Genomic DNA, 24,665 nt, shown 5'->3' on the forward strand with positions numbered 1-24,665 from the left:
ATCACCTTGTGCTCGTTTCTTTGTTTGCACTTTATTGAAGAGGCAATGATTGAGATTGAGGGGTTGGGATGCCTATTGGTTACATATGATGTCTTTGACTCGACCGAGTCCAATGCGTGGGTACATGTAAAGGATCTTGAGTGGCCTAATGTTTACCATTTTTTTTGTCTCCTAACATTTCCTAGAGTACATATTGTTATACTTTATCAACTGTATGGTAATCTTTCTTTGCTTTTCTGGTGGATTTGAACATGTTCGAATACTAGTTGAGGTCATACAATTCCATGGATTAATGTCAGGAAGTGAAGAAAACAAAGTTGTTTTTTCTTCTTTCTCGGTTTTTCTTTTTTGTAGCACAGGAAACAACTTTGTTCTCAAGTAATAAGTTTACTGACATCCCTTTCCAATGTCCATTAAACTGTGATTTTTTCATGTTTCTCAGGGTTCTGGTGGGAACTGGCCGCGCATGTTTTGATTCATTGAGACCATTGGCTTACAGCCTTCTTGCAGAGATTGTTCATCATGTTCGAGGGGACCTTTCCCTCTCACAGGTTTTTATTCCATTTCACTTTTGGGGACATTTTGTGGCATTTTCAGCTATCTCTCATTTGATATTTCTCTCCAATTTAGATTTTTTTATGAATGGGTTGATGGTATGAGAATCGTCTTTGTCATGAGATATACTAGAAGCTTTCTTCATTTGTATATTTTGTTACTTTAATGTTCTTTTGCTTGATTTAAGAATATTTTTTCTCTGAGATATTGTTAGGGTTAAGTTGATTCTAACATCTTTTTGCTTGCTGCAGTTGTCTAGGATTATTTATTTGTTCTCAAGAAACATGCATGATTCATCACTTTGTCTGAGCATCCACACTACTTGTGCTCGCCTCATGTTGAATCTGGTTTGGAACATATCCTCTGTTGCTCCAGAGAGTGCTAAAAACCTTTTAGTACTTCTGTTGGCGTTTAATGTTTTTGTTTCCCCTTAAGTATGTCCTATATCTTATACTTGATTATTTTTCTTTCTCCTTAGGTGGAGCCTATTTTTGAGAAAGGTGTTGATCAAGAAGCTATGGATGAAGCAAGGATTTTACTGGTATTGGTCTTACGTGACTAATTTTGTGTTTTATTTTGGTCATGATTTTCTGATCAACTATGCTAGTACTTGGGCTGCTATATGTTGTTTGTTTACTGCTTGGTCATGATTTTGGTCATGAAGCATTGCTGCTTTATTTCTTTCATATGTTAATATTGAGTCAGATGTTGTTCTTTATGGTTTTCGGTAGGGAAGGATTTTGGATGCCTTTGTTGGGAAGTTTGGAACCTTCAAGCGTACCATTCCTCAGGTACCTTCTCAATCAGAATTTTTATTTGCAACTATGAGATTTATTCTATATCATAAATAGTCCTAATGAGCCATACTATCATAAATATTCTTAATGAGGGATTGGAATAAATTTTATGCTTACAGTCATCTAATGCGCTTGTATTTAGGTACTTGGTGTGGTTTTGGTTAAATGTTATCCTTCAAATGTATCTTGTCACTGTTTCTCATTCTGTCACGAAATCCAATAGGGAAAAACTATTTCTCTTTCTCTTCATAATAAAAAAATAATAATAAATAATAAAAAACATTTACCTCCTAAATAGATGGGAAAATGTCTAAAAGGGCTGCTTTACAAATTTGTATAACAGGAAACCAATTCTGATTGGAGAGATAAAAGGTTGTATAGGTAACTACCTCATTGTTTCTCATATGATGCTTGAAACAGATTTTAAAAAGAGTACTGTCACTTGGCTATAACTTGTTTTATAATTGTTTATCTTTGTAGTTTGTTTTTCAACTGTGACAAGCTTTATTGTTCTAGGGATCAAACGATGACAAATTTAATAAAATAGGAAGATACCAAAAAATATGGACTATTAATTCTGATTGTAATCCTTAGCATATTCTGTTTTTCCTTGTTCAGCCTCTTTGGGGGTTGCCATGTGGCCTTCTTGGCTGCTCCTTGTATGCTGGTTTTTTGTTTCTATATAAAATTGCACATTCTCAAAAAAAAGAAAAAGAAAATGTAATGTAGGTTTAAACTGCAAAACTGTACATGGCAACTAGCATTAATGGTGGAATTATGTTGAGAATTGGTTTGCTATTGTGCTTCCAGATAGATTTTTGGGCTTGATTTTCTGAAAAAATGATATTTGCAAATACAATTTTTTCACTTTTTCCTCTGCTAAAAATCTAATTTTTAAAGTGAATTTTGGCACCAAAGTACTGAAGCACATTCACTTGTTTGATAGAAGTTCATTGTATCCAAGTGGTATACATTTTTAACGCTGTTGCTATTGTTGCTGCATGCAAAATAGCTACTGGAAGAAGGAGAGGATGGAAAAGATCGTTCTACACTTCGAGCTAAACTTGAGCTACCTGTCCAGGTTCTGCAATAAGCTTAAGTGCTTAAGTAATTTGTTGGTTTTTCTCTTTTTCCATTTTGAAGTTAAAAGTGTGTGCTGTATATACATTTCATAAAGTTTTTAACTTGTACATGCTTGTGGATACAAGTGGGAAGGGAGAGCTAGTGGTTGGAGAGAATTGGCATGATTTGAGGCACTTAATATAAGTATTAAGCATAATATTATATTCTAACATCGTAATGTAAGCCTTTTTTGCATGAAAAGTCATAATCTGAGTCATTCATGAATGAGTATTACCCTTTGTAGGTCCACCAAATGGATGGACAGGAAAGCTTAAAAACGTCTATCCTTTGATGTGGGTCTCTTTTAGAAAGTTTTGACTGCTGTCAACATCAGATAAATCATAATATATATTTATTGTCATCCATATATACACAAGCTATTTGTGGGTTCGGTTTTGTTCCATGTTAATCATTAAAAACATGAAAAGAGTGTCATTTGTAGTGTTCTGAACTTGCAAATTTTATTGCAGGCAGTTCTCAATTTGCAGGTTCCAGTAGAGCACTCCAAGGAAGTCAATGATTGTAAACATCTGATTAAGACTTTGGTCATGGGTAATTCATAATTCCATTAGTTCTTAATTGTTCCACATTTATGCATTGAATTTTTCGTTACGTTTGGAGCATTTATAATTGGACGTTAAGAATGCCGAATTTCTCCTTCAAGTTGTGGCCCATGTTGTTCGACCAGGTTTGTTACGTCTTTTATGTTTAAAGGGGTGTTGGCTTCTAATCTTTATGAGATTGATGGCACTTTTTTTTTTGTTGAAAATCAGTGATGTTGTTGTCTTAAATAAGTTAACGTCTTGTTTTGGTGTCTTCCTTTTTTTTTTAATGTAGATCATGGAGTATAAATTGGATTTTAAGTAATGATGCAAAGTTGCCTTGCGTGTGAACTCTTCTCTGAATGGCAAGGAGAACTGAAAAGATTTATGGGCATGACAGCTTTTTACGCCTAAACATATTTGTCAACTTTCTAGTAAACATACCATCATCCTTCTGAAAGTTATAATGTCTCTGTTGTGATCTGTGCATGGACTCCTCGTCTTGGCTGGTTGCATGAGTCTGTGAAGTGTATTTCTGAGGGAATAGTCCAACATCTGTTTGGAATTTCAAGATCTCAACCTTATTGGTTGAATAAATGCCTCTTACTTTCTGGTAGTCCTTTTGGAGAACTAGTCCCAACTTCAGCTTGGTACCTAAAAATGTGTATGTTCTCTGTGGGTCCTATGTATGATGTCCATGTCTTGCATAGGTCATATGTTTAGGCTTGGACATGGGCTTTGTTGGTGAGTAGAAGTCTGTTACCTTGCATGAATAAATGCCTCTTACTTTCTGGTAATCCTTTTGGAGGAATAGTCCCAACTTCAGCTTGGTACCTAAATATGTGTATGTTCTCTGTGGGTCCTATGTATGACGTCCATGTCTTGCATTGGTCATATGTTTGGGGCTTTGTTGGTGAATGCAAGTCTGTGACCTTGCAAGTGCCTCATGTCTGAATCTGGATGTCTAGGTGTGTGAATCTTGTTGATGAAACAGTTTCATATTGGCTTGTGCTTGGTAGATCCTTAGTTTTCTAATTATTTTGAATGTCAAGCAAGCTCATCTAAAACTGTCATCTTAGTTCACCTCGCCATGTTACATGTCTTATCTGTAGCTTACAACTAGCTCTTGTCTTCTGCGCATGTGAGATGACGGTATAGAACTGTTTTTTCTGCAGGAATGAAGACAATAATCTGGAGCATTACTCATGCGCATTTACCACGAGCACAGGTCCCACAATCTTCTAGTTCAGCACTTACACAGATGCAAGTGTCACCTTCTCCTTCTCATGGGCCACTTCCTCTGGTTCAGGTTTCACCTTCATCACATGGGGCCCATCCACAAGTTCCTGTTAATACATCATCTAATGCACAATCTCCACAAGTATTCAAAGGAATGCGAGAGGATGAGGTACCATTCATTTGTGTGGATGTAATTTTTGTTGTTGTAATGGTGAACTTCTCAGCTTGGTTCATTTTCTGTTAGGTGCGGAAAGCCTCTGGCATCCTTAAAAGTGGAGTTCACTGCTTGGCACTTTTTAAAGAAAAAGATGAAGAGAGGGAAATGCTGCACCTTTTCTCTCAGATTCTTGCCATAATGGAGCCTCGAGATCTTATGGACATGTTCTCCATGTGTATGCCAGAACTCTTTGAGTGCATGATTAATAACACTCAGTTGCTTCATATATTCTCTACACTTCTCCAGTCTCCTAAGGTACTTCGGCCTTTTGCTGATGTGTTGGTCAATTTCTTGGTCGGCAGCAAGCTTGATCTCTTGAAGAATCCAGATACCCCAGCAGCCAAGCTTGTGTTGCAGCTTTTCCGGTTCTTATTTGTAGCAGTTGCCAAGGCACCCGCAGATTGTGAACGAATTTTGCAGCCTCATGTGCCTGTTATCATGGAAATTTGTATGAAAAATGCTACTGAACTTGAGAAACCACTTGGGTATATGCAGCTTCTTCGTACCATGTTCCGATCTCTTAATGGGGGTAAATTTGAAATTCTCTTGCGGGATTTGATCCCAACATTGCAGCCTTGTCTTAATATGTTATTGGCTATGGTAGAGGGGCCAACTGGTGAAGATATGCGGGACCTTGTTCTTGAACTTTGCCTGACCTTACCTGCTCGCCTAAGCTCTTTGCTACCTCACCTGCCTCGCCTTATGAAACCTTTGGTTTTGGCCCTGAAGGGAAGTGATGACCTTGTGAGCTTGGGTTTAAGGACCCTTGAATTTTGGATTGACAGTCTGAATCCTGATTTCTTGGAACCTAGTATGGCAAATGTTATGTCAGAGGTGATTTTGGCTTTGTGGTCTCACCTGAGGCCAGCTCCTTATACTTGGGGTGGAAGAGCTTTGCAGTTGCTAGGTAAGTTGGGTGGTCGAAATAGAAGGTTTCTCAAGGAGCCTCTTGCACTTGAGTGCAAAGAAAACCCTGAACATGGGCTCCGTTTGATTCTTACTTTTGAGCCATCAACTCCGTTTTTGGTACCACTGGATCGTTCTATTCATCTTGCTGTAGCTGCCGTTAGGCATAACAATGGCAGCATGGACCCCTTCTACAGAAAGCAGGCTCTAAAATTTCTACGAGTCTGTTTATCATCTCTTCTAAATTTGCGAGGAAATGTAACAGGTGATGGTGTGTCACCTGGTCTTTTAGGCAGTTTGTTGGTTTCTTCTGTGGATCCTTCCAGACGTCGGACAGAGTCATCTGATATGAAGGTTGGTTTGGAGCTTTTTTCTCCATTATCTTCATCATTGTCTTTTATACTTGTTGTAATTAATTTTGGGTTTGATTAATGCATTTAGTATTGTCAGGTTGACTTGGGAGTAAAGACAAAGACTCAACTCATGGCTGAGAAATCTGTTTTCAAAGTCCTATTGATGACCATAATTGCTGCTAATGCAGAACCGGATTTCCAGGACCCGAATGATGAATTTGTTGTCAATGTCTGTCGTCATTTTGCAATGATTTTCCATGTAGATTACTCTTCTGGCAATCCGTCCACTGCAAGTGTATCTCAGGTTGGATCCATGCTTGCATCGGCCAATACTGTCAGCTCCAGACCTAGAACTAATACATGTTCTAATCTGAAGGAATTGGATCCGCTGATATTTCTAGACGCATTGGTGGATGTGCTTGCTGATGAAAACCGTTTTCATGCCAAAGCTGCGCACAATGCTTTAAATATGTTTGCTGAAGCGCTTCTGTTCCTCGCTCGTGCAAAACACACTGGTACTCTAACATCAAGAAGTGGTCCCAATACTCCAATGATGGTTTCTAGTCCATCCATCAATCCTGTCTATTCACCACCACCTGGAGTTCGAATCCCTATATTTGAACAGCTTTTGCCTCGTCTTCTTCATTGCTGCTATGGAAGTACATGGCAGGCTCAAATGGGGGGTGTCATGGGACTTAGTGCATTGGTTGGTAAGGTCACTGTGGAAACATTATGCATTTTTCAGGTCAGAATTGTTCGTGGATTAATTTATGTTCTGAAGAGGCTCCCCTTGCATGCAAATAAAGAACAAGAAGAAACAAATCAAGTGCTTACTCAAGTCCTTCGTGTTGTTAATAACGTTGATGAAGCAAATAGTGAACCACGCAGGCAAAGCTTTCAGGGAGTGGTGGATTTTCTTGCGTCAGAGTTGTTCAATCCCAATGCTTCCATCATTGTCAGAAAAAATGTTCAGTCCTGTCTAGCACTTTTGGCTAGTAGGACTGGGAGTGAGGTTTCTGAGTTGCTTGAGCCTTTGTATCAGCCTTTGCTTCAACCGCTTATTATGAGACCGCTTAGGGCCAAAAATGTTGAACAACAGGTAAGATTTCCATTTATGTGTCTGTATGCATGTTGATTAGAATTTTCAGTGTTTTCAGTGCTGGAAACTTTTTCCTTGGAAAGAAAATCTGAAAGTTGTCAAATAGTGGCACAAATGGGTGTGTATCACTTGCAACACCATTTTGCTGGTCAATGTAGTGATTTACTGTTCATTGCAAGCTCAGGTTCTCTGTCAATGATTACAGGACATTTTTAGCCCTCTTTCTCTCTCTCTCTCTCTCTCTCTCATTTTCTGACTGAGATGCCTGTGGGTTATTTCATTAGTATTTTATACGTGATGCAAGAACTTAAAAATATATAGCTGAGTATATCAGACTTTTTGAGCAGACCCTTTATTATATGATAAATTGGATATAATAATCATGTTGTGTCATATTCAGGTTGGGACTGTGACAGCCTTGAACTACTGTTTGGCTTTGCGACCACCTCTTCTTAGGCTAACACAAGAGTTAGTTAATTTCTTGCAAGAGGCACTTCAGATTGCTGAGGCTGATGAGACTGTGTGGGTCGTGAAGTTTATGAATCCCAAAGTGGCCACGACTCTTAATAAGCTTCGGACTGCCTGTATTGAATTACTCTGTACAGCAATGGCTTGGCAAGATTTGAAAACACCAAATCATTCTGAACTTCGTGCAAAGATAATATCTATGTTTTTCAAATCTTTGACTTGTCGAACTCCTGAAATTGTTGCAGTTGCAAAGGAGGGACTCCGACAGGTTTGAAATTATTACTTCTTCTGGTTTCTGTGGTTTCTTTGTCAAGTTATTGTTCTTTTCATGCTTATGCTTCAGAGGCAGTTGGATGAACTTGATAATAACTGTTTTCAGGTTATACAGCAACAGAGGTTGCCCAAGGATCTTCTTCAGACCAGTTTGAGACCTATTTTAGTCAATTTGGCTCATACTAAAAGCCTCACCATGCCTCTTCTCCAAGGTCTAGCTCGGTTGCTTGAACTTCTCTCCAACTGGTTTAATGTTACCCTGGGGACAAAGTTATTGGAACACCTCAAGAAATGGTTAGAGCCTGAAAAGCTTGCACAATGCCAAAAGTCTTGGAAGCCTGGTGAAGAGCCAAAAATTGCCGCTGGTACATTGGTTTATTTGCTTCTTTTGGCTGTTGATATTTTCTCAAAATTATGTATTCATTCAAGTATTTTCTCCTGTGCAGCCATTATTGAACTTTTCCATTTGCTTCCTCCAGCAGCTGGGAGGTTTTTAGATGATCTTGTGACACTAACGATGGATTTGGAGGGGGCTCTACCCTCAGGACAGTTTTATAGTGAAATTAACAGCCCTTATCGTCTTCCATTAACAAAGTTCTTGAATAAGTATGCAGCTGATGCAGTAGACTATTTTCTGGCTCGGTTGAACCAACCTAGATATTTCAGGCGGTAAGCTTACACTAATGTTGATTCCTTGTTAGAGAATGCATTTATAATCTTATTTTCTGGTTTAATCCAGTCAAAGTGAGTTTTCTTTGATTAAGAGCAATTTTTTTGTTCTAAGATTATTTTTAGATCCATATAAATAAAGGGAGCAAACAGATTAAAATTTTTGACAACCTTCTTACTCTTTCTTTCCATCTTTCTTGGTCCATTTTTCCTCTTTATTCTCTTTCTTTTTCTTCTTAGTCTTTTTTTTTAATCTACTTTTCTCTCTTTTAGTGACGAAGGAATATATCTTTGTTTCAGGTTTATGTACATAATTTGCTCTGATGCTGGTCAACCCTTGAGAGATGAACTTGCAAAATCACCTCAAAAGATACTCTCTAGTGCTTTCCCCCAATTCTCTTCCCATTCAGAAGGGCCTGTAAACCCACCTGTTCCTTCTTCAATGGGTGATGAAGGGGCTGCAGCAGCTCGAACTGACAATTTGCATGGGACAGCTTCTAGTAATTCCAGCACACACTCAGATGCATATTTCCAGGGCCTTGCGCTTATTTCTAGACTGGTTAAATTGATACCTGATTGGCTGCAGCAGAACCGTGTTGTCTTTGATACATTGGTAATGGTTTGGAAATTACCAGCAAGACTTGCTCGATTACAAAATGAACAGGAGTTGAGCTTGGTGCAGGTAAGTTTCACTTGCTTATGGGGGCTTCACTAGATTAGCCTACTGCTTACATTTTTTCTGTAGGTGACAAAATGTGAAAGACTAGGATGGATGAATCATTCTTCTATCATGTAGGAAGATCTTTTGGCATCTCATATCGTGACCTGTAAATTAAGACAGGTTTTTTATTTTAAATTGGATTTGATGTTTTTATTTTCTCAAAGCGCAACAATTTTAGGGTCTTGGATTGGGTGTTTTATCTACAATAGAGGAAGAAGAAAGGACTGGTTGGTTATTTACAGAGTAGTACAGAGGAGAGGATGAAATCTGAAAGAGAGGAGAAGGTAGAAAGGATGGAGAGATAAAGGGATTTTGAGTATAACCTCTACTGCTCAATTCCTAATCTTTATAATGAGTTAAAATTACACAATGACTAGAAAGCCCTTCAATAAATTAAATTGACGAACAGTTAGAAATAAAAGTATACAGCAACAAAACATAAAAGAAACAACACGTGTAAAATTAAGTAAGTCATGTCTTGAACAGAAAGGAATAAAAGCAGTTGATGGTTCATCTTCCTAATACCTTTTGATACAATAGTGTTGGTAGAGGTATGGGTCAAACACCTAGTGTTTGAGTAAACCAATGTTTGCTTCTCTATTTGGGCAATTGTGTGGTATGCTTGAAACATTGCTTTCATTTCTTTATGGGATATTATTACTTTTATATTTATTTCTCTTCTGCTTTTATGTTGGTAATCTCAACTATGAAAATGCAGGTAAAAGAAAGCAAATGGCTGGTCAAATGCTTCCTGAACTACTTAAGGCATGATAAATCTGAAGTCAGTGTTCTGTTTGATATGTTATCTATTTTCTTGGTCCACACTCGTATTGATTATACTTTCTTGAAGGAGTTTTATATCATTGAGGTATATTGAACTCCTTAAAACCTTTTTTCTTTGCCGATTCTTGTTTTGCTTTGTTTCATGATATTTCTTAAAAAAATTTCTTAGAGCAGTGCCTCTATTCTCTTGTTTGTTTGGTGGTATCTCCATCTTTCTATTTCAGGTTGCTGAAGGTTATGCTCCGGATATGAAGAAAACCCTTCTTATCCATTTTCTGCATCTTTTTCAAACAAAACAATTAGGACATGAACACCTGGTTGTTGCCATGCAAATGCTTATCCTTCCTATGCTAGCGCATGCTTTTCAGAATGCGCAAAGTTGGGAGGTGGTTGATCAAAGTATCGTAAAAACAATTGTGGACAAGCTTCTTGATCCTCCAGAAGAGGTGGTTCCTCTCCTTATTACTTCCTTTCATGTTTTTGTATTTATTTTTGGTAACTACTGCTTTCCATGTTTGCAAGTCAGTGAGTTGCATCACTTCATGAAAAAAATTGGTTGAATGAAAACCTGATATAGTTCTTTGTTTTTTAGGTTAGTGCAGAATATGATGAGCCTTTGAGGATCGAACTCCTGCAACTCGCTACTCTTCTTCTTAAATATTTACAGAATGACCTTGTTCACCACCGTAAGGAGCTTATAAAATTTGGTTGGAACCATCTCAAACGTGAAGATAGTGCTAGTAAACAGTGGGCATTTGTCAATGTTTGCCACTTTCTAGAGGCCTATCAAGCTCCTGAAAAAATTATACTTCAGGTATGCAGTCCCACAGTTTGCTTAGCTGGTTACGTTTTAAGCGTTTTTTTTTTTTTGTGTGGGGGATTAAATTCTTCATTTAGGTGCCATGCTTTTAAGTACTTTGTGAAAATGTGCTACAACTTTATTTTGTGCTTGCAGGTTTTTGTTGCTCTTCTGAGGACTTGCCAACCAGAAAATAAGATGCTGGTCAAACAGGCTCTTGATATATTAATGCCTGCACTACCACGGAGATTGCCTGTTGGAGACTTCCGTATGCCTATTTGGATACGTTACACCAAAAAGATTCTTGTTGAAGAGGGGCACTCAGTGCCTAATTTGATTCACATTTTTCAGCTTATTGTTAGGCATTCAGATCTTTTTTATAGTTGCAGGGCCCAGTTTGTTCCTCAAATGGTTAATTCTCTCAGTCGCTTAGGATTGCCTTTCAATACCACTGCAGAAAATAGGCGTCTTGCCATTGAACTTGCAGGCCTTGTGGTTGCTTGGGAGAGGCAAAGGCAGAATGAAATGAAAGTGGTCCCACCTGATAATGAGACTGGCCATAATCAGAGTGGTGATGGGCCTACCACAAGCTCTGCTGGTGGAGTTGATTCAAAGCGTCTACAAGATAGTTCTGCATTCTCTGAGGATCTAACTAAGCGGGTGAAAATGGAGCCTGGTCTCCAATCCCTTTGTGTCATGTCTCCTGGTGGGGCCTCAATTCCCAATATTGAAACTCCTGGATCAGTTGGACAACCACCTGATGAAGAGTACAAACCCAATGCTGCTATGGAGGAAATGATTATAAATTTTCTAATCAGAGTGAGGATCCTTACTTCTTTATCCTGGAATCATGCTGATTTAGATTTCTTTATTTTCCACTGATGACTTTTTTATTGTCAAAACTCAGGTTGCTCTGGTTTTAGAGCCAAAGGATAAAGAAGCCACCTCAATGTACAAGCAAGCATTGGAGTTACTATCTCAAGCTTTAGAGGCGTGGCCTAATGCCAATGTCAAGTTCAACTATTTGGAGAAATTGCTTAGCAGTCTTCAGCCTTCTCAATCAAAAGATCCTGCAACAGCTCTTGCGCAGGGTCTAGATGTCATGAACAAGGTCTTGGAGAAACAGCCACATTTATTTATACGGAACAACATTAGTCAGATTTCTCAAGTAAGTCCTTTCCCCTTCCTCAAAAAAATAGGTGACCTTCTCTAAAAAGCATATATACTCATTTGATTGAAATTGGCTGTTGACAGATACTCGAGCCCTGCTTCAACAGTAAAATATTGGATGCTGGGAAGTCACTTTGCTCATTATTAAAGATGGTTTTCACTGCTTATCCCTTAGAAGCTGCTAATACCCCCCAAGATGTGAAGATGCTATATCAGAGAGTTGAGGACCTAATACAGAAGCACTTGGCAGCAGTAACTGCACATCAGATATCACTTGAAGTTAGCTCTGCTAATTCGATGATCGGCTTTGCAGTCTTTATGGTGAAGACTTTAACTGAGGTGCAAAAGAACTTCATTGATCCTTTTATTCCTTCTCTGGTTCGTGTCCTTCAACGCCTCTCTCGGGATATGGGATCATCTGTCAGTTCTCAGATCAGACAAGTATGTCCTTGCTAATTCTCACTCATTGTTCTTTCACATCAAATTACACTCTTCATGACAGAAAATTTTAAACAGTAAAACCAGTACCAGTACCAGTACCAGTACTTTTTTTTTTTTTGAAAGGAGTACCAGTGCTTGTTGCTAAGGAGCACCAAATATATGCTTCTTTTTACCAGTAATGAAACTTAACACAATGAAAGGCCATAATCATAAATTATACTCCCTCTCTTGATGTTTAGGTATCCCACAATTCTGTTAAAGCACAAACTCAGACTCAGTGTTCATGACTTTTCTTCTTTCAGATATATATTTTTTTTTTTTTTGACTTTTCTTCTTTCAGATATTCTTTATGTATGGAATTATTTTGTAGTATCCTCACGTCTACATCTTGTAAAAACAACTAAAAGGCACAGATTGTAGTTCAGGGAAATCAGGGAGTTGACCTCATTAATTAATGAGAAAGAAGATAGCTACAGTGGAAATTTTCTGAGTCAGGGGAATTGATAGGCTTTGGTTGGACTGTGAACTGAGCCTCAATTCTTTACTTGCAGTTATTTTTTTTGCTTGTTTTGGCATTCTTTTTATTTTATCTTTGAAAAAGATGTATTAATAAAACAGGAGAAATTACAAAATTTGGGGGAGCATGTCCCTTACAACCAGTGATTGTAGGGTAGCTCCCTGCCTGGCAAGCACATCTGCCGCCGAATTTGCGGGTCTCGGAATGTGAGTCCAAATACAAGAAACAATTGAGGTAATTTCTAAATTTTTCCTAAAAGTATCCCAATGCCTCCACTGAGGAGAGGATGCGTTCTCACACCAGCCTATCACCACTTTTGAGACACCTTCAATATGAAGGGCCCCCTTGCATTTATCTTTGAAGACGCGAAGTCCGGAGAGGTGACCATGTAACTCAGCAGACGTAGAGTCAGATATACCAAGAGGGCCGGCATAAGTGAAGAGCTGATTACTAGAATGGTCTGAAATAACTCCTCTGAAACTAGAAATCCTAGGATTACTGAGAGGTGAGCCATCAAAATTTAATTTGAGATAACCAGGATTAGGAGGAGTCCATTCTTGCATGACCAGAAGCTTTTTCCCAATGTGCATCATAGCCAAGTTTTTCCAGTTTTCACCAATGGAGGAGCCCAGATAGGAAGATAATGCTTTCTTTGTTAAAAGCCAAGTTGATATATGACCTACCACTCGGTCCGCAACCTGGTCTGAAGATTCACTTTTTGTATCAAATCGTCTTCTATTGCGCTCATTCCAAAGCCCTCACGGTATGAAATTGGCACAGGCAGAGGGCATTAGCTTTCCAAGGCTCAGCAGAGAGGTACCAATGAGAAATTTACTGAACGAGAGTAGATCAGCCGCCATGCAGAATAGTAACCCAAACTTTCCAAGAATGCTGTGTTTTGGCTTTCTTTATTATTCTCAATAGAGTACTCATTTATTCGTTTTTGGTTGGAAACTTTTATTTGAAATTTGACTTGCATTTTTATATTTAATTTAATTTAATTTAATTTAATTTATATTTTGAGAAACTGACTTGCCATTGGATACCAATTCTCATATTCAGGGTCAGAGATCAGATCCAGATTCTGCAGTCAGCTCTTCACGTGCAGTGACTGACATTGGATTGGTAACGTCAAATTTGAAATCTGTTTTAAAGCTTATCAGTGAGAGGGTCATGCTTATTCCTGAATGCAAACGCATTCTGGGCCAAATTCTCCATGGACTGCTTTCTGAGAAGAGTACAGATCCAAGTGTGCTTTTATGCATCCTTGATGTAGTAAAGAGTTGGATTGAGGATGACTTTAGGCAAAATGCCTCAGGTGCATCAACTGTCATACTTAATCAGAAGGAGATAATTTCATATCTTCAGAAGCTCTCTCAGGTTGACAGGCAAAACTTCTCATTGAGTACTCTGGAAGAATGGGATGCAAAGTATCTTCAGCTTCTTTTTGGTATCTGTGCTGACTCAAGCAAGTATGTGGCCCTTTTCTTTCAATTATACTTTGTCCAATCTGATTCATCATCAGCTGTCCCAAGAAAATATTAATGTTGTTATATGTTCATTGCTCATCATTGTACTCACGCCTGATGGACTATTATATCTGAGCACTCAAATGTGTTTATCGTATGCTATTGTGAGTGGAGTCCACTATCAAAGGACTGGCCACTGAAAATGTTGCTTGCTGGATTATTCCCACTTTGAGATCAATTATAATAGAGCTTGTGACCAAATCCGTTAGCTTCATGCAAATACTTATAATTTTAGGCCATAGCATGCATTCAGTGGAGCCTTGCTGTGGTAGCTGTGGTTGCCAGCAGAAGTGGGAACTGTCGAAATATCATTATGACTTTGTGCTGTTAGGCTTTGCTATCATAATTATTTCTCACATTAATACTTTGTCTTTCTCATAGATATCCTCCATCAATACGACAAGAGGTGTTCCAGAAGGTAGAAAGGCAATTCATGCTTGGCCTAAGAGCAAAAGATCCTGAAATTAGACAGAAGTTTTTCTCATTGTATCATGAATCGCTGGGAAAGACTTTGTTTGCGAGGCTTCAGTATATCATTCAAATTCAGGACTGGGAAGCGCTCAGTGATGTCTTCTGGTTGAAACAAGGACTTGATCTTCTTTTGGCTATCTTGGTTGAGAATGAACCCATTACTCTGGCTCCAAATTCTGCACGAGTTCCACCACTTATGGCATCAGGATCTCTTCCTGAGTTTCCTGGGTTGCAGCAGCTGCAGCAGCAACAATCTTCTGATGGACCAGAAGATTTACAAGGGACCCCTCTAACTTTTGAGATGCTTGTCTCTAAACATGCACAGTTCTTAAATGAGATGAGCAAGCTTCAGGTTAGTATCTCTGAGTTGCTACTGAGTTTTTATCTCCTCCTGATGGTTATGGTTGCTTTAGCAACAACCTAGTTCAAGGAACTTTATGGGTGAGAATATTGGAACTGTTAATGTTATACAGAAGGTCTCTATTTTATCTTTTTGCTGGTCATCATATCATCTTGAAGGTGACTGGCAGCTTTACCTCAGATTATGGAGGCATCTGTTCTTCTGTTGAACACTGTTTTACCTTATAGTTTTTTGGTTCTTTCTAAATTGATGTTTGCCCTACTATAAGGGAAACAATTTTCCATGATTTTGGAAATGACAAATGAGGTTTTGTTGGAAAAAAATCTAACAGAGTCCCGAAGCTTGTAGGTAAAATTGCAGTAACAATTACCAAGCATGTTGGTAAAGCTGCATGTCAATATAAGATTTTATTCTTTTAAATTAATGATTTCAGCTGTAGATGAGAATACTGCTTTACTTTGCCCTATACCTATTAACCACATACTCCTTCAGAGTGCTTCCTAATAACTTGTAGCGTTCCACTGTGAATCTTGCACTGTTTCTCTTTTGTTGTCAGCCAGTATCTGTTTTTGCCATCCTAAGAAATATTATGCTTCCCTTGGGTCTGATTTTCCTAGATCTGCATAGTGTACTTCTGTTGCTTTGGAGAAGAAGGGGATAATCATGAGTCATCTGTTTATGATCATCCTCTTTCTCCTTGTCCTCTTTTAACTGTGAAGCTCTTGGTTAGTTGACTGAAGGGGTCACTTCTTTTTTTTTTTTTTTTTTTGCTCATATAATAATGTCAGCTACTAAAGAAAAGAATTACAAAAGAAAACAAAATTATCCTGTCTGGACAAATGTCATTTTGCATCACTGGAAAACTTAGACAGTGGCTTCATTAGGACACATAACAAGGAGTTCTCATTTGGTTTTCAGGGGTATGAAGCCTTTTGACTGTTGCAAATAATGCTGCAAATTGCACACTTATAAAAAATACGATTTTTTAAAAGGCTTTACACTGGAATGGTGCCATCTTTCATGTCTCATTTGTTGCAATTATTTCTAATGTTCTTTCACTTTAGTGGATAAAAGATGTTGTCTTTTTCTCTGTAGGTGGCTGATCTAGTGGTTCCTCTGAGGGAGTTGGCTCATATAGATGCTAATGTTGCATATCACATGTGGGTCTTAGTTTTTCCCATTGTCTGGGTCACTTTACAGAAGGAAGAACAGATAGCTCTTGCTAAGCCAATGATAGCACTCCTATCAGAAGATTATCATAAGAAACAGCAGGCAAGTAGGCCAAACGTTGTGCAAGCCCTCCTGGAAGGCCTGCATTTGAGCCATCCCCAACCTCGTATGCCTAGTGAGCTTATCAAGTATATTGGAAAGACCTATAATGCATGGCATATTGCCCTTGCTTTACTAGAGAGTCATGTTATGTTGTTTGTGAATGAGACGAAGTGTTCTGAGTCGTTGGCGGAGCTTTATCGTCTGCTTAATGAAGAGGACATGAGGTGTGGTTTGTGGAAGAAAAGATCAATTACTGCAGAGACACGGGCAGGGCTATCATTGGTTCAACATGGTTACTGGCAGCGAGCTCAGAGCCTCTTTTATCAGGCAATGATTAAGGCAACTCAAGGTACTTACAATAACACCGTCCCAAAAGCTGAAATGTGTCTGTGGGAGGAACAGTGGTTATATTGTGCAAATCAACTTAGTCAGTGGGATGTCTTGGTAGATTTTGGAAAAAGTGTTGAAAATTATGAGATACTACTTGATTGTCTTTGGAAGATACCTGATTGGGCTTATATGAAAGAGCATGTTGTCCCCAAGGCGCAGGTAGAGGAGACACCAAAGCTTCGGCTAGTACAGGCCTTTTTTGCTCTTCATGACAGGAATACCAATGGAGTTGCTGATGCTGAAAATATAGTGGGGAAAGGTGTTGAACTTGCTCTAGAGCAGTGGTGGCAATTACCCGAACTGTCTGTACAATCCCGATCACCTCTTCTGCAGCAATTTCAACAGCTAGTTGAAGTCCAGGAATCAGCAAGGGTTCTGGTGGATATTGTTAATGGAAACAAACAACATTCTGGGAACTCTGTTGGAGTTCATGGCAGTGGCTATATGGATCTCAAAGACATCCTGGAAACATGGAGACTTAGAGTCCCCAATGAGTGGGATAATATGTCTGTTTGGTATGATTTGTTACAGTGGAGAAATGAAATGTATAATGCTGTGATCGAGGCTTTCAAGGACTTTGGTTCCACAAATCCACAACTTCATCACCTTGGGATTCGTGACAAGGCATGGAACGTGAACAAGCTGGCCCACATTGCTCGAAAGCAAGGACTTTATGATGTTTGTGTCACTATACTTGAGAAAATGTATGGTCACTCAACCATGGAAGTGCAGGTAATTGATTGACTTTTGTTTGGGACATGATACATATGATTACAAGTTAATACTATTGTTTCAGCTGGAAAACATATCTTGAACCTTTAAACTATATCTTAAGAGTGTTTTTCACTTCTATTCCAGTACCAGAAACATGAAATGTATTGACTCTTCAAAATTTTTCCTGTTTTTGGGAATGTGTAGTAGGGGTCAGCTGGATCCAACTACAACAACATTAGTCAGGGTTACATGATATTTGACCAAAGAGTTGAGATTGCTGGGCTTGCTCAGCAGGTCAATCCGTGACTTAAACTTATTTGTTTACTGACCTGGAGTAGGAAGAAATCATTCCTGTAAAATCTTCACCCCTTATCATGGTCTCCATCATAACTGGAGCTTTGTCAAAATCAATTTAAACTCTCATGACCTGTGAAACAGTGCTATCTGTAATGGGTACAGCCACCATCTAGATTTTTCTATTTTCTTCTCTTCCAGATAGAAATTTGATAGAGATCTTTGATGCAGTTTGGTGTTGTTGACTCCAGAGCTGAGCATTTTCTCATGCTATATGTTTCAATGCATTAAATGTTTATACTGACAAACTAAAGGATCAAGATGGGTCTGCTTACATTCTTCACAACAAAATCTACATGTCTATGTTTCTCTTTGCAACAAGAGCTTAATAAATTGATTCCGTTTGTGGTAACATTGACAAGTAGGGTATTTCAGTGCTTGCTTTTGTCTTCATGCAGGAAGCGTTTGTGAAGATAAGAGAACAGGCAAAGGCTTATCTTGAAATGAAAGGAGAGGTAACCAGTGGTCTTAATTTGATCAACAGCACTAATCTGGACTATTTTTCTGTTAAGCACAAAGCGGAAATCTTTCGGCTCAAAGGAGATTTTCTGCTAAAGCTCAATGACTGCGAAAATGCTAATATTGCATATTCTAATGCCATAAACCTTTTTAAGCAATTGCCAAAAGGATGGATAAGCTGGGGGAATTATTGTGACCTGGTACATTCCCTACTGATTAATTTGTTCAACTGACTTGTGTCTTTTGTCTTATTATTGGTTGATATCATGAACCTTTTTCTCAGGTCTATAAAGAAACACATGACGAAATATGGTTGGAATATGCTGTGAGTTGTTTTCTTCAAGGCATCAAATTTGGTGTGTCCAATTCTAGAAGCCATTTAGCTCGAGTTCTCTACCTTTTGAGTTTTGACACACCAAGTGAACCCGTTGGAAGAGCATTTGATAAGTATGTGGACCAGATACCTCATTGGGTTTGGCTTTCTTGGATACCACAATTGCTACTTTCCTTGCAAAGAACAGAGGCACCTCATGCCAAACTTGTTCTGTTAAAGATTGCTGCCGTTTTTCCACAGGTAACAATCACTAGTATAGGTTGTTTAGTACAAGTAACCTTTTCTAGGATTGAATGATTTGCATTTGTCGTCCAAATTATCTTATGCTTGTGTATGACATGGTGAGCATTCTGTCCTTTTTTGGCCTAACCATCACTCAAATCATCAATTATTATTATTATTATTTTTTTTGAGAAAGAGCACAATTTAATTGCTTAGCTGACTTTTTTTTTTTGAGGAGGGGGCCTCCCTCTAATTTCTTATTCAAGAGACTCCCCTTCTTGATGTTTGTTCTGTTATTCATCAACCATATTGCTACTAGAGAAAAATTAAGAGTTACAGTGGGGTTGCCCTCTGATGCATATGATTGTTTGGTGGCTTGAGAGGTTTGCGATCTGCCTTATGGTGTTTTTTAACATGACAATTCCAATCCATTCCTGCAGGCCCTTTACTACTGGCTGCGGACATATTTACTGGAACGAAGAGATGTTGCTACTAAGTCTGAACTTGGAAGGAATCTAGTAATGGCCCAGCAACGGATGCAACAACAAAATATATCAGGTGCTTCAAGTAGTGGGCTTGGTATACCTGATTCAAATGCCAGGAGCGCCAATCATGGTGGCAGTACACTGCCATCTGAATCTCAAGTGCATCAGGGACCTCAAGGTGGTGTTGGTGGGTCTCATGATGGTGGAAACTCTCAAGGACAAGAGGCTGATAGGTCAATGGCTATAGATGGTAGCAATATGAGTGCTAGCAATGAGCAACCTCTTCAAGGTTCTTCAGCCATTGGTGAAAGCGGGTCAGCCCCATTACGGCGGACTGGTGGTACTGGTTTGGTAGCTTCTGCTGCAAGTGCATTCGAGTCTTCAAAGGATATAATGGAGACACTGAGAAGCAAACACACAAATTTGGCTAGTGAACTTGAGGTGAGTATTATGATAACTGGTTCTTTAGCCTGGACAAATATTCATCTAATTATTTCTTGTAACGTGTCCATTCCTTTTTCATAGGTTTTACTTACAGAAATTGGCCAAAGATTTGTTACTCTGCCAGAGGAGAGACTTCTGGCTGTAGTGAATGCTCTGCTTCATCGGTGTTACAAGTATCCAACTGCCACTACAGCCGAGGTTCCCCAGTCTCTGAAGAAAGAGCTGGCTGGTGTTTGTAGAGCTTGTTTTTCACCTGATGCTGTCAACAAGCATGTCGATTTTGTGAGAGAATATAAGCAAGATTTTGAACATGACCTGGACCCAGAAAGTGCAACCACTTTTCCTGGGACTCTTTCTGAACTGACGGAGCGATTGAAGCACTGGAAGAATGTCCTTCAAAGTAATGTTGAAGACAGATTTCCTGCAGTTTTAAAATTGGAAGAAGAAAGTAGGGTGCTACGAGATTTTCATGCTGTAGATGTGGAGGTTCCAGGGCAATATTTTATAGATCAGGTCAGGCTGGATAGAATATAATTTAATTTCTTAATGTATGGTTAATATAGGTAAAAAGAATAATAAACCTGTTCTCTTGTTTGCATTCAAGATCATCCAGTTACTGCATGTTTGCAATATGAATGATATGGGATTGTTAAAAAACCTACAGTTATGAATGCTTACAATTTTGACTGTGCAAATCACTGTTTGTATAACGCTTTCACTTGTATTTCTTCTCAGGAAGTTCCTCCTGATCACACGTTGAAGTTAGACAGGATTGGGGCTGATATTCCGATTGTGCGAAGGCATGGTAGTAGTTATCGTAGAATCACCCTCATTGGTTCTGATGGATCTCAACGCCATTTCATTGTTCAAACTTCATTAACTCCTAATGCTAGAAGTGACGAGCGTATTCTTCAGCTATTTCGCGTGATGAACAGGATTTTTGATAAACATAAGGAGTCCAGACGCCGCAATTTAAGTATACACACACCCATAATCATCCCTGTCTGGTCACAGGTGAGGATTTCTGTTGTTGCTTAGATAATTCACTTTTCGTTGATTCAAAAGATGATCATGTTGTGGATTCGTCTTCGGCTTTGTGGCAATGGGTTTTCAGTGTGAGGTCTTGGGTTCCAAGTCTCGCCTGATATAGTGTTCAACATTTAACAAAAGAAGATGATCACTTTAGATGAACTCCAGTAATTATTCAGTGTGGTATTTTTGGAAGAACTTTTTAACTCTTTGTTGGATAATTACTTTATTGTGGTTTTAAAAATGGTTGATTGTCTAGGTCCGGTTGGTGGAAGATGACTTGATGTATAGCACTTTTCTTGAAGTTTATGAAATCAACTGTGCAAGACACAATCGAGAAGCAGATCTTCCAATCACCCATTTCAAGGAACAACTAAATCAAGCAATCTCTGGTCAGATTTCACCTGAAGCAATAGTTGATCTTCGTCTGCAAGCTTATACCGAAATAACAAAAACCATTGTTAGTGACAACATTTTCTCCCAGTATATGTACAAGACTCTTCCAAGTGGCAACCATCTATGGGCATTTAAAAAACAGTTTGCCATCCAGCTAGCCCTTTCTAGCTTTATGTCATATATGCTACAAATTGGAGGAAGAACTCCTAATAAGATTCTATTTGCCAAAAACACCGGCAAAATATTCCAACTTGATTTCCATCCAGGTAATGTATGATTTGGTCGTAACTTAGATGTGGTTTTCTTGGTGCTTGTAGCTTATGTTTCTTATTATTTTGCAGCATATGATGCAAATGGGATGATCGAGTTTAATGAACCTGTGCCTTTCCGATTGACAAGAAATATGCAGGGTTTCTTTTCCCACTTTGGAGTGGAAGGTCTTATTGTGTCGGCTATGTGTGCTGCTGCACAGTCTGTAGTTTCCCCAAAAGTCAGTCTGTCTCTCTCTTCTCTCTGTCTGTCTCTGTCTCTCTCTCTCTCTCTGCTTGCATGTGTGTGTATTTCTTATGCGATGTCTTGATATTTTTTCAGCAAAGTCAGCACATATGGTATCAGTTGGCTATGTTTTTCCGTGATGAGCTGTTATCGTGGTCATGGAGAAGGCCACTAGGAATGCCTTCAGCACCAGTTCCATCAGGTGCTATCAATCCCTTGGATTTTGAGCAGAAGGTGACTACCAACGTGGACCATGTTATTGCACGAATCAAAAGCATTGCTCCTCAGTTCTTGTCTGAAGAGGTACTCCACTTGCCAACACCTGCACTTTTTGCTACTTTTTTATCTCTCACTGCGATTTGTGGAAGGTTGCCTCCAACGCTTTATAGATGGACTATTTTAGTTTAACGAGACCTCTGCTTCCCAGAAATTATTGTTTTCTAACGGTTGAACCTTGCGTTTCAGGAGGAGAATCCCACTGACCCACCTCATTCAGTTCAGAGGGGTGTGACTGATTTAGTGGACTCAGCTTTATCTCCCAGGAACTTATGTATGATGGATCCCACTTGGCATCCGTGGTTCTGATTCGGTTACCTGCGATCTTTTAACCTCAGCTAATGTTGCAGGAAGCATTTCATGCATACCTTAAAAATTGTTTTGTACATATCCTTGTGAATTATGTATATAGTAGCCTAAATGTGGCAGCATCTTCATCTCTGATTAAAAAGGTCTTAAGCTTATCTTCTTTTCATTCTTTTTCTGTCATTTTTTCCATACTGCTGTATGTGTCCATTGTGATTTTTTTTTCCTGATCAGTAACAGAAAAACCTTGCCCTCATGTATTTATTCTCAATATGCCTTCTCTTCAGTATCATAAAGGGCTATTGTGTTTTCTTCGTCTAGGAAATGATTCTTGCAACTAGTGTCTTCCTTTTTCTGGAAGAGTGAAACAGAGATCTTATTAAGTGGGGAATTTGCAAAACTACAACCCTGTCAAACCGATGGAGCAGCCTCGGAACTAACAAAAAGGCAGAAAGAAATACAACGAAGAAAAAGCAGACAAAACAGAACTAAGAAAAAGAAGACAACAAAGCTAAGGTCTGATTAGAAGACCATGGAAAACAGTCAAATTTCTGTTTTGTTGACTAAACCCAATCAGCCCCATTGCCTTGGACTTGCACTCCTCCATTGAGGACAGTCTCGTCACCTTCCCCTCGCCTCCTCTGGCGAAACTTGATATCAAATCCGATGGTGGAAGGTCTCTCATGCAGAAACAACAACAGCATAGCACGTATGCCACACCTGGTCCTCAAGGCGATCCCGACGACGGTTGGCAAAACGGTGGTCAGTCGAACCTCAAAAAGAAGATCCGGTTGGCCTCGATCGGCCAAAATCCTGCGTTCGAGTTGCGATATGGGAAGACGACTACAACAATAAGAAAGACCCACGATCGATCCGGTGACGTTGTTCGTATCCTCTCCAAGTCGAGGGCGAAGCGATCCTTTGTAACAATACCAATCATTGCCGCTAAAATCGTTCCTCCATTTGCTCAACAAGGTTCTAGGCAAATCTGGACGCAACAACGGCCGCACTCTGTGGACTGACAATTTCTCTTATCACCTCTTCACACCCTCCCGGCCAACAGAACTAGCCGCCTCTCCAACGCTGTAATGGCTACCGACCTCCTTGTTCTTCCGAGTCCCATATATCACAATGGCTTGCCAACCGACTTCTACTCACGGAAGCGCCGACTATCTTCCATATCATCGGTCTCCACTGGTTAATTTGTTAACCGTTTTATTCTGAGAAATGGTTTTCTCATAATCGTGGTTTCAACTTCTGACAGTTGCAACTCCCTCGGTAACATGAAGCCATGAACAACCTTGATGGGAGGTTGGCTTTAGATGGTTGTTTCGGTCCCCTGTCTCGTCACTCAAGCCCCTTCAGTTGAGCCATCGTTGAGAGTGTTCAGAGATCGGAAGCGTCGAACAAAGAAGCGAGAAAATGAATCTGAAGCATATGGAAGGAGATATGATTTTGCTTCCGTTTAAATTATATGATAAATTTCATGTTATTAGAAATTCATATTTAAGCTTACAGTTGGTATTAGAGCAGACCTCTAATCCAGCATTTCGGTTCCATTTGAGCTTAAGTTTAAAAGCTCTGTTTTCGGTCTCTGTTTTTTAAAAACAAATTATGTGCTCACTGCTTGCGGGAGCCGGGGCTCTGGCATTGGCGACAACTAACGTCGAGCATGACGCCGACGCCGGTGACCATTCCACATGGTTTGCTAGCGTCGACAACTTACAGAACGCCGACAGAGCCTGTCGTTGTACGCTCTCTGTGAGCTCATCGCGGCGACAATTCGCGGCTCTTTGGCATGGCCGTAACATGTCGTATCCGGCGCCGGCAATATTTCCGACAGGTTTGCCAGTGTCGACAACTTTAAGGAACACCGGCAAACCTTTGTCTCTGCGGACAATTGGAGGTTGAAGACGACCTCCAGCACGCATATATGAAATTAAATTCATAAGGTATTTATGTAAATACCATCGAGTTGGCTTAGGGTGAGTCTTTTGCGACTCAGGTCCGGGTGACAGGGCGTAAAAAAAAAAAAAAAAAAAAAACACGGGTCGTCTCGGACAAGTTTAGTTGGCTCGCCGTTCTAGGACCAAGCCGACTCGGTACTTATAATTGATTTTGCGCCAGCGGGATTCGAATCCGCGCACTGGCAAAATCAATTGTGCCAGTGACCATTAGGCCACTGGCTGTCGTCTGTTATGCATATTGGAATTTATAGGTTTATTTCCTGTTACAGTTTTTATGCATTTTTTGGCATATATTTAAATGCATGAAATTAAAGTTATGCATAATATTATAGTTTTTGATTATGCATATCTTATGAGAATATTTTGTGCATAATGATAACACGTTAGTGTAAGTTAAAATTATGCAATTCATGCTATTCTCATATATTTATGTGATTTAATGTCTATTGATCCATATAATTTTTATTAATTAGAGAGTAGCCACATCTTT

At 39.2% G+C, this 24,665-nt stretch overlaps 1 protein-coding gene across 5 annotated transcripts in view; it reads left to right on the top strand.

Annotated features, from left to right (window-relative positions):
* LOC137944776 (uncharacterized) overlaps positions 1–22,464 on the top strand; it is a 28,642-nt gene extending 6,178 nt beyond the window's left edge. Inside the window, exons 5-36 of one of the 5 annotated variants that reach the window (XM_068790522.1) lie at positions 443–551; positions 807–902; positions 1,034–1,096; positions 1,287–1,346; positions 2,365–2,433; positions 2,945–3,026; positions 4,192–4,244; positions 4,326–4,424; positions 4,500–5,732; positions 5,820–6,830; positions 7,231–7,566; positions 7,678–7,936; positions 8,018–8,240; positions 8,541–8,922; positions 9,680–9,829; positions 9,969–10,190; positions 10,337–10,558; positions 10,700–11,362; positions 11,451–11,711; positions 11,798–12,154; positions 13,734–14,143; positions 14,582–15,023; positions 16,128–17,426; positions 18,161–18,421; positions 18,505–18,795; positions 19,218–19,703; positions 19,788–20,219; positions 20,442–20,720; positions 20,995–21,397; positions 21,473–21,621; positions 21,723–21,929; positions 22,092–22,464. In XM_068790522.1, the coding sequence (XP_068646623.1) occupies positions 443–551; positions 807–902; positions 1,034–1,096; positions 1,287–1,346; positions 2,365–2,433; positions 2,945–3,026; positions 4,192–4,244; positions 4,326–4,424; positions 4,500–5,732; positions 5,820–6,830; positions 7,231–7,566; positions 7,678–7,936; positions 8,018–8,240; positions 8,541–8,922; positions 9,680–9,829; positions 9,969–10,190; positions 10,337–10,558; positions 10,700–11,362; positions 11,451–11,711; positions 11,798–12,154; positions 13,734–14,143; positions 14,582–15,023; positions 16,128–17,426; positions 18,161–18,421; positions 18,505–18,795; positions 19,218–19,703; positions 19,788–20,219; positions 20,442–20,720; positions 20,995–21,397; positions 21,473–21,621; positions 21,723–21,929; positions 22,092–22,211 (10,729 nt within the window). In that variant the 3' untranslated portion in view covers positions 22,212–22,464. Of the gene's footprint in view, positions 1–442; positions 552–806; positions 903–1,033; positions 1,097–1,286; positions 1,347–2,364; positions 2,434–2,944; positions 3,027–4,191; positions 4,425–4,499; positions 5,733–5,819; positions 6,831–7,230; positions 7,567–7,677; positions 7,937–8,017; positions 8,241–8,540; positions 8,923–9,679; positions 9,830–9,968; positions 10,191–10,336; positions 10,559–10,699; positions 11,363–11,450; positions 11,712–11,797; positions 12,155–13,733; positions 14,144–14,581; positions 15,024–16,127; positions 17,427–18,160; positions 18,422–18,504; positions 18,796–19,217; positions 19,704–19,787; positions 20,220–20,441; positions 20,721–20,994; positions 21,398–21,472; positions 21,622–21,722; positions 21,930–22,091 lie in introns of all 5 variants that reach the window. The other 4 variants (XM_068790523.1, XM_068790520.1, XM_068790524.1 and 1 more) reach the window with 4 other exon arrangements.
* The last annotated feature ends 2,201 nt before the right edge of the window (positions 22,465–24,665 follow it).

The sequence above is a fragment of the Aristolochia californica genome, unplaced genomic scaffold (assembly GCF_029961685.1).
Source record: "Aristolochia californica isolate CCGP_79_NKW_82.1479 unplaced genomic scaffold, dmAriCali1.0.hap1 SCAF_11, whole genome shotgun sequence".
Taxonomy (NCBI): Eukaryota; Viridiplantae; Streptophyta; class Magnoliopsida; order Piperales; family Aristolochiaceae; genus Aristolochia; species Aristolochia californica.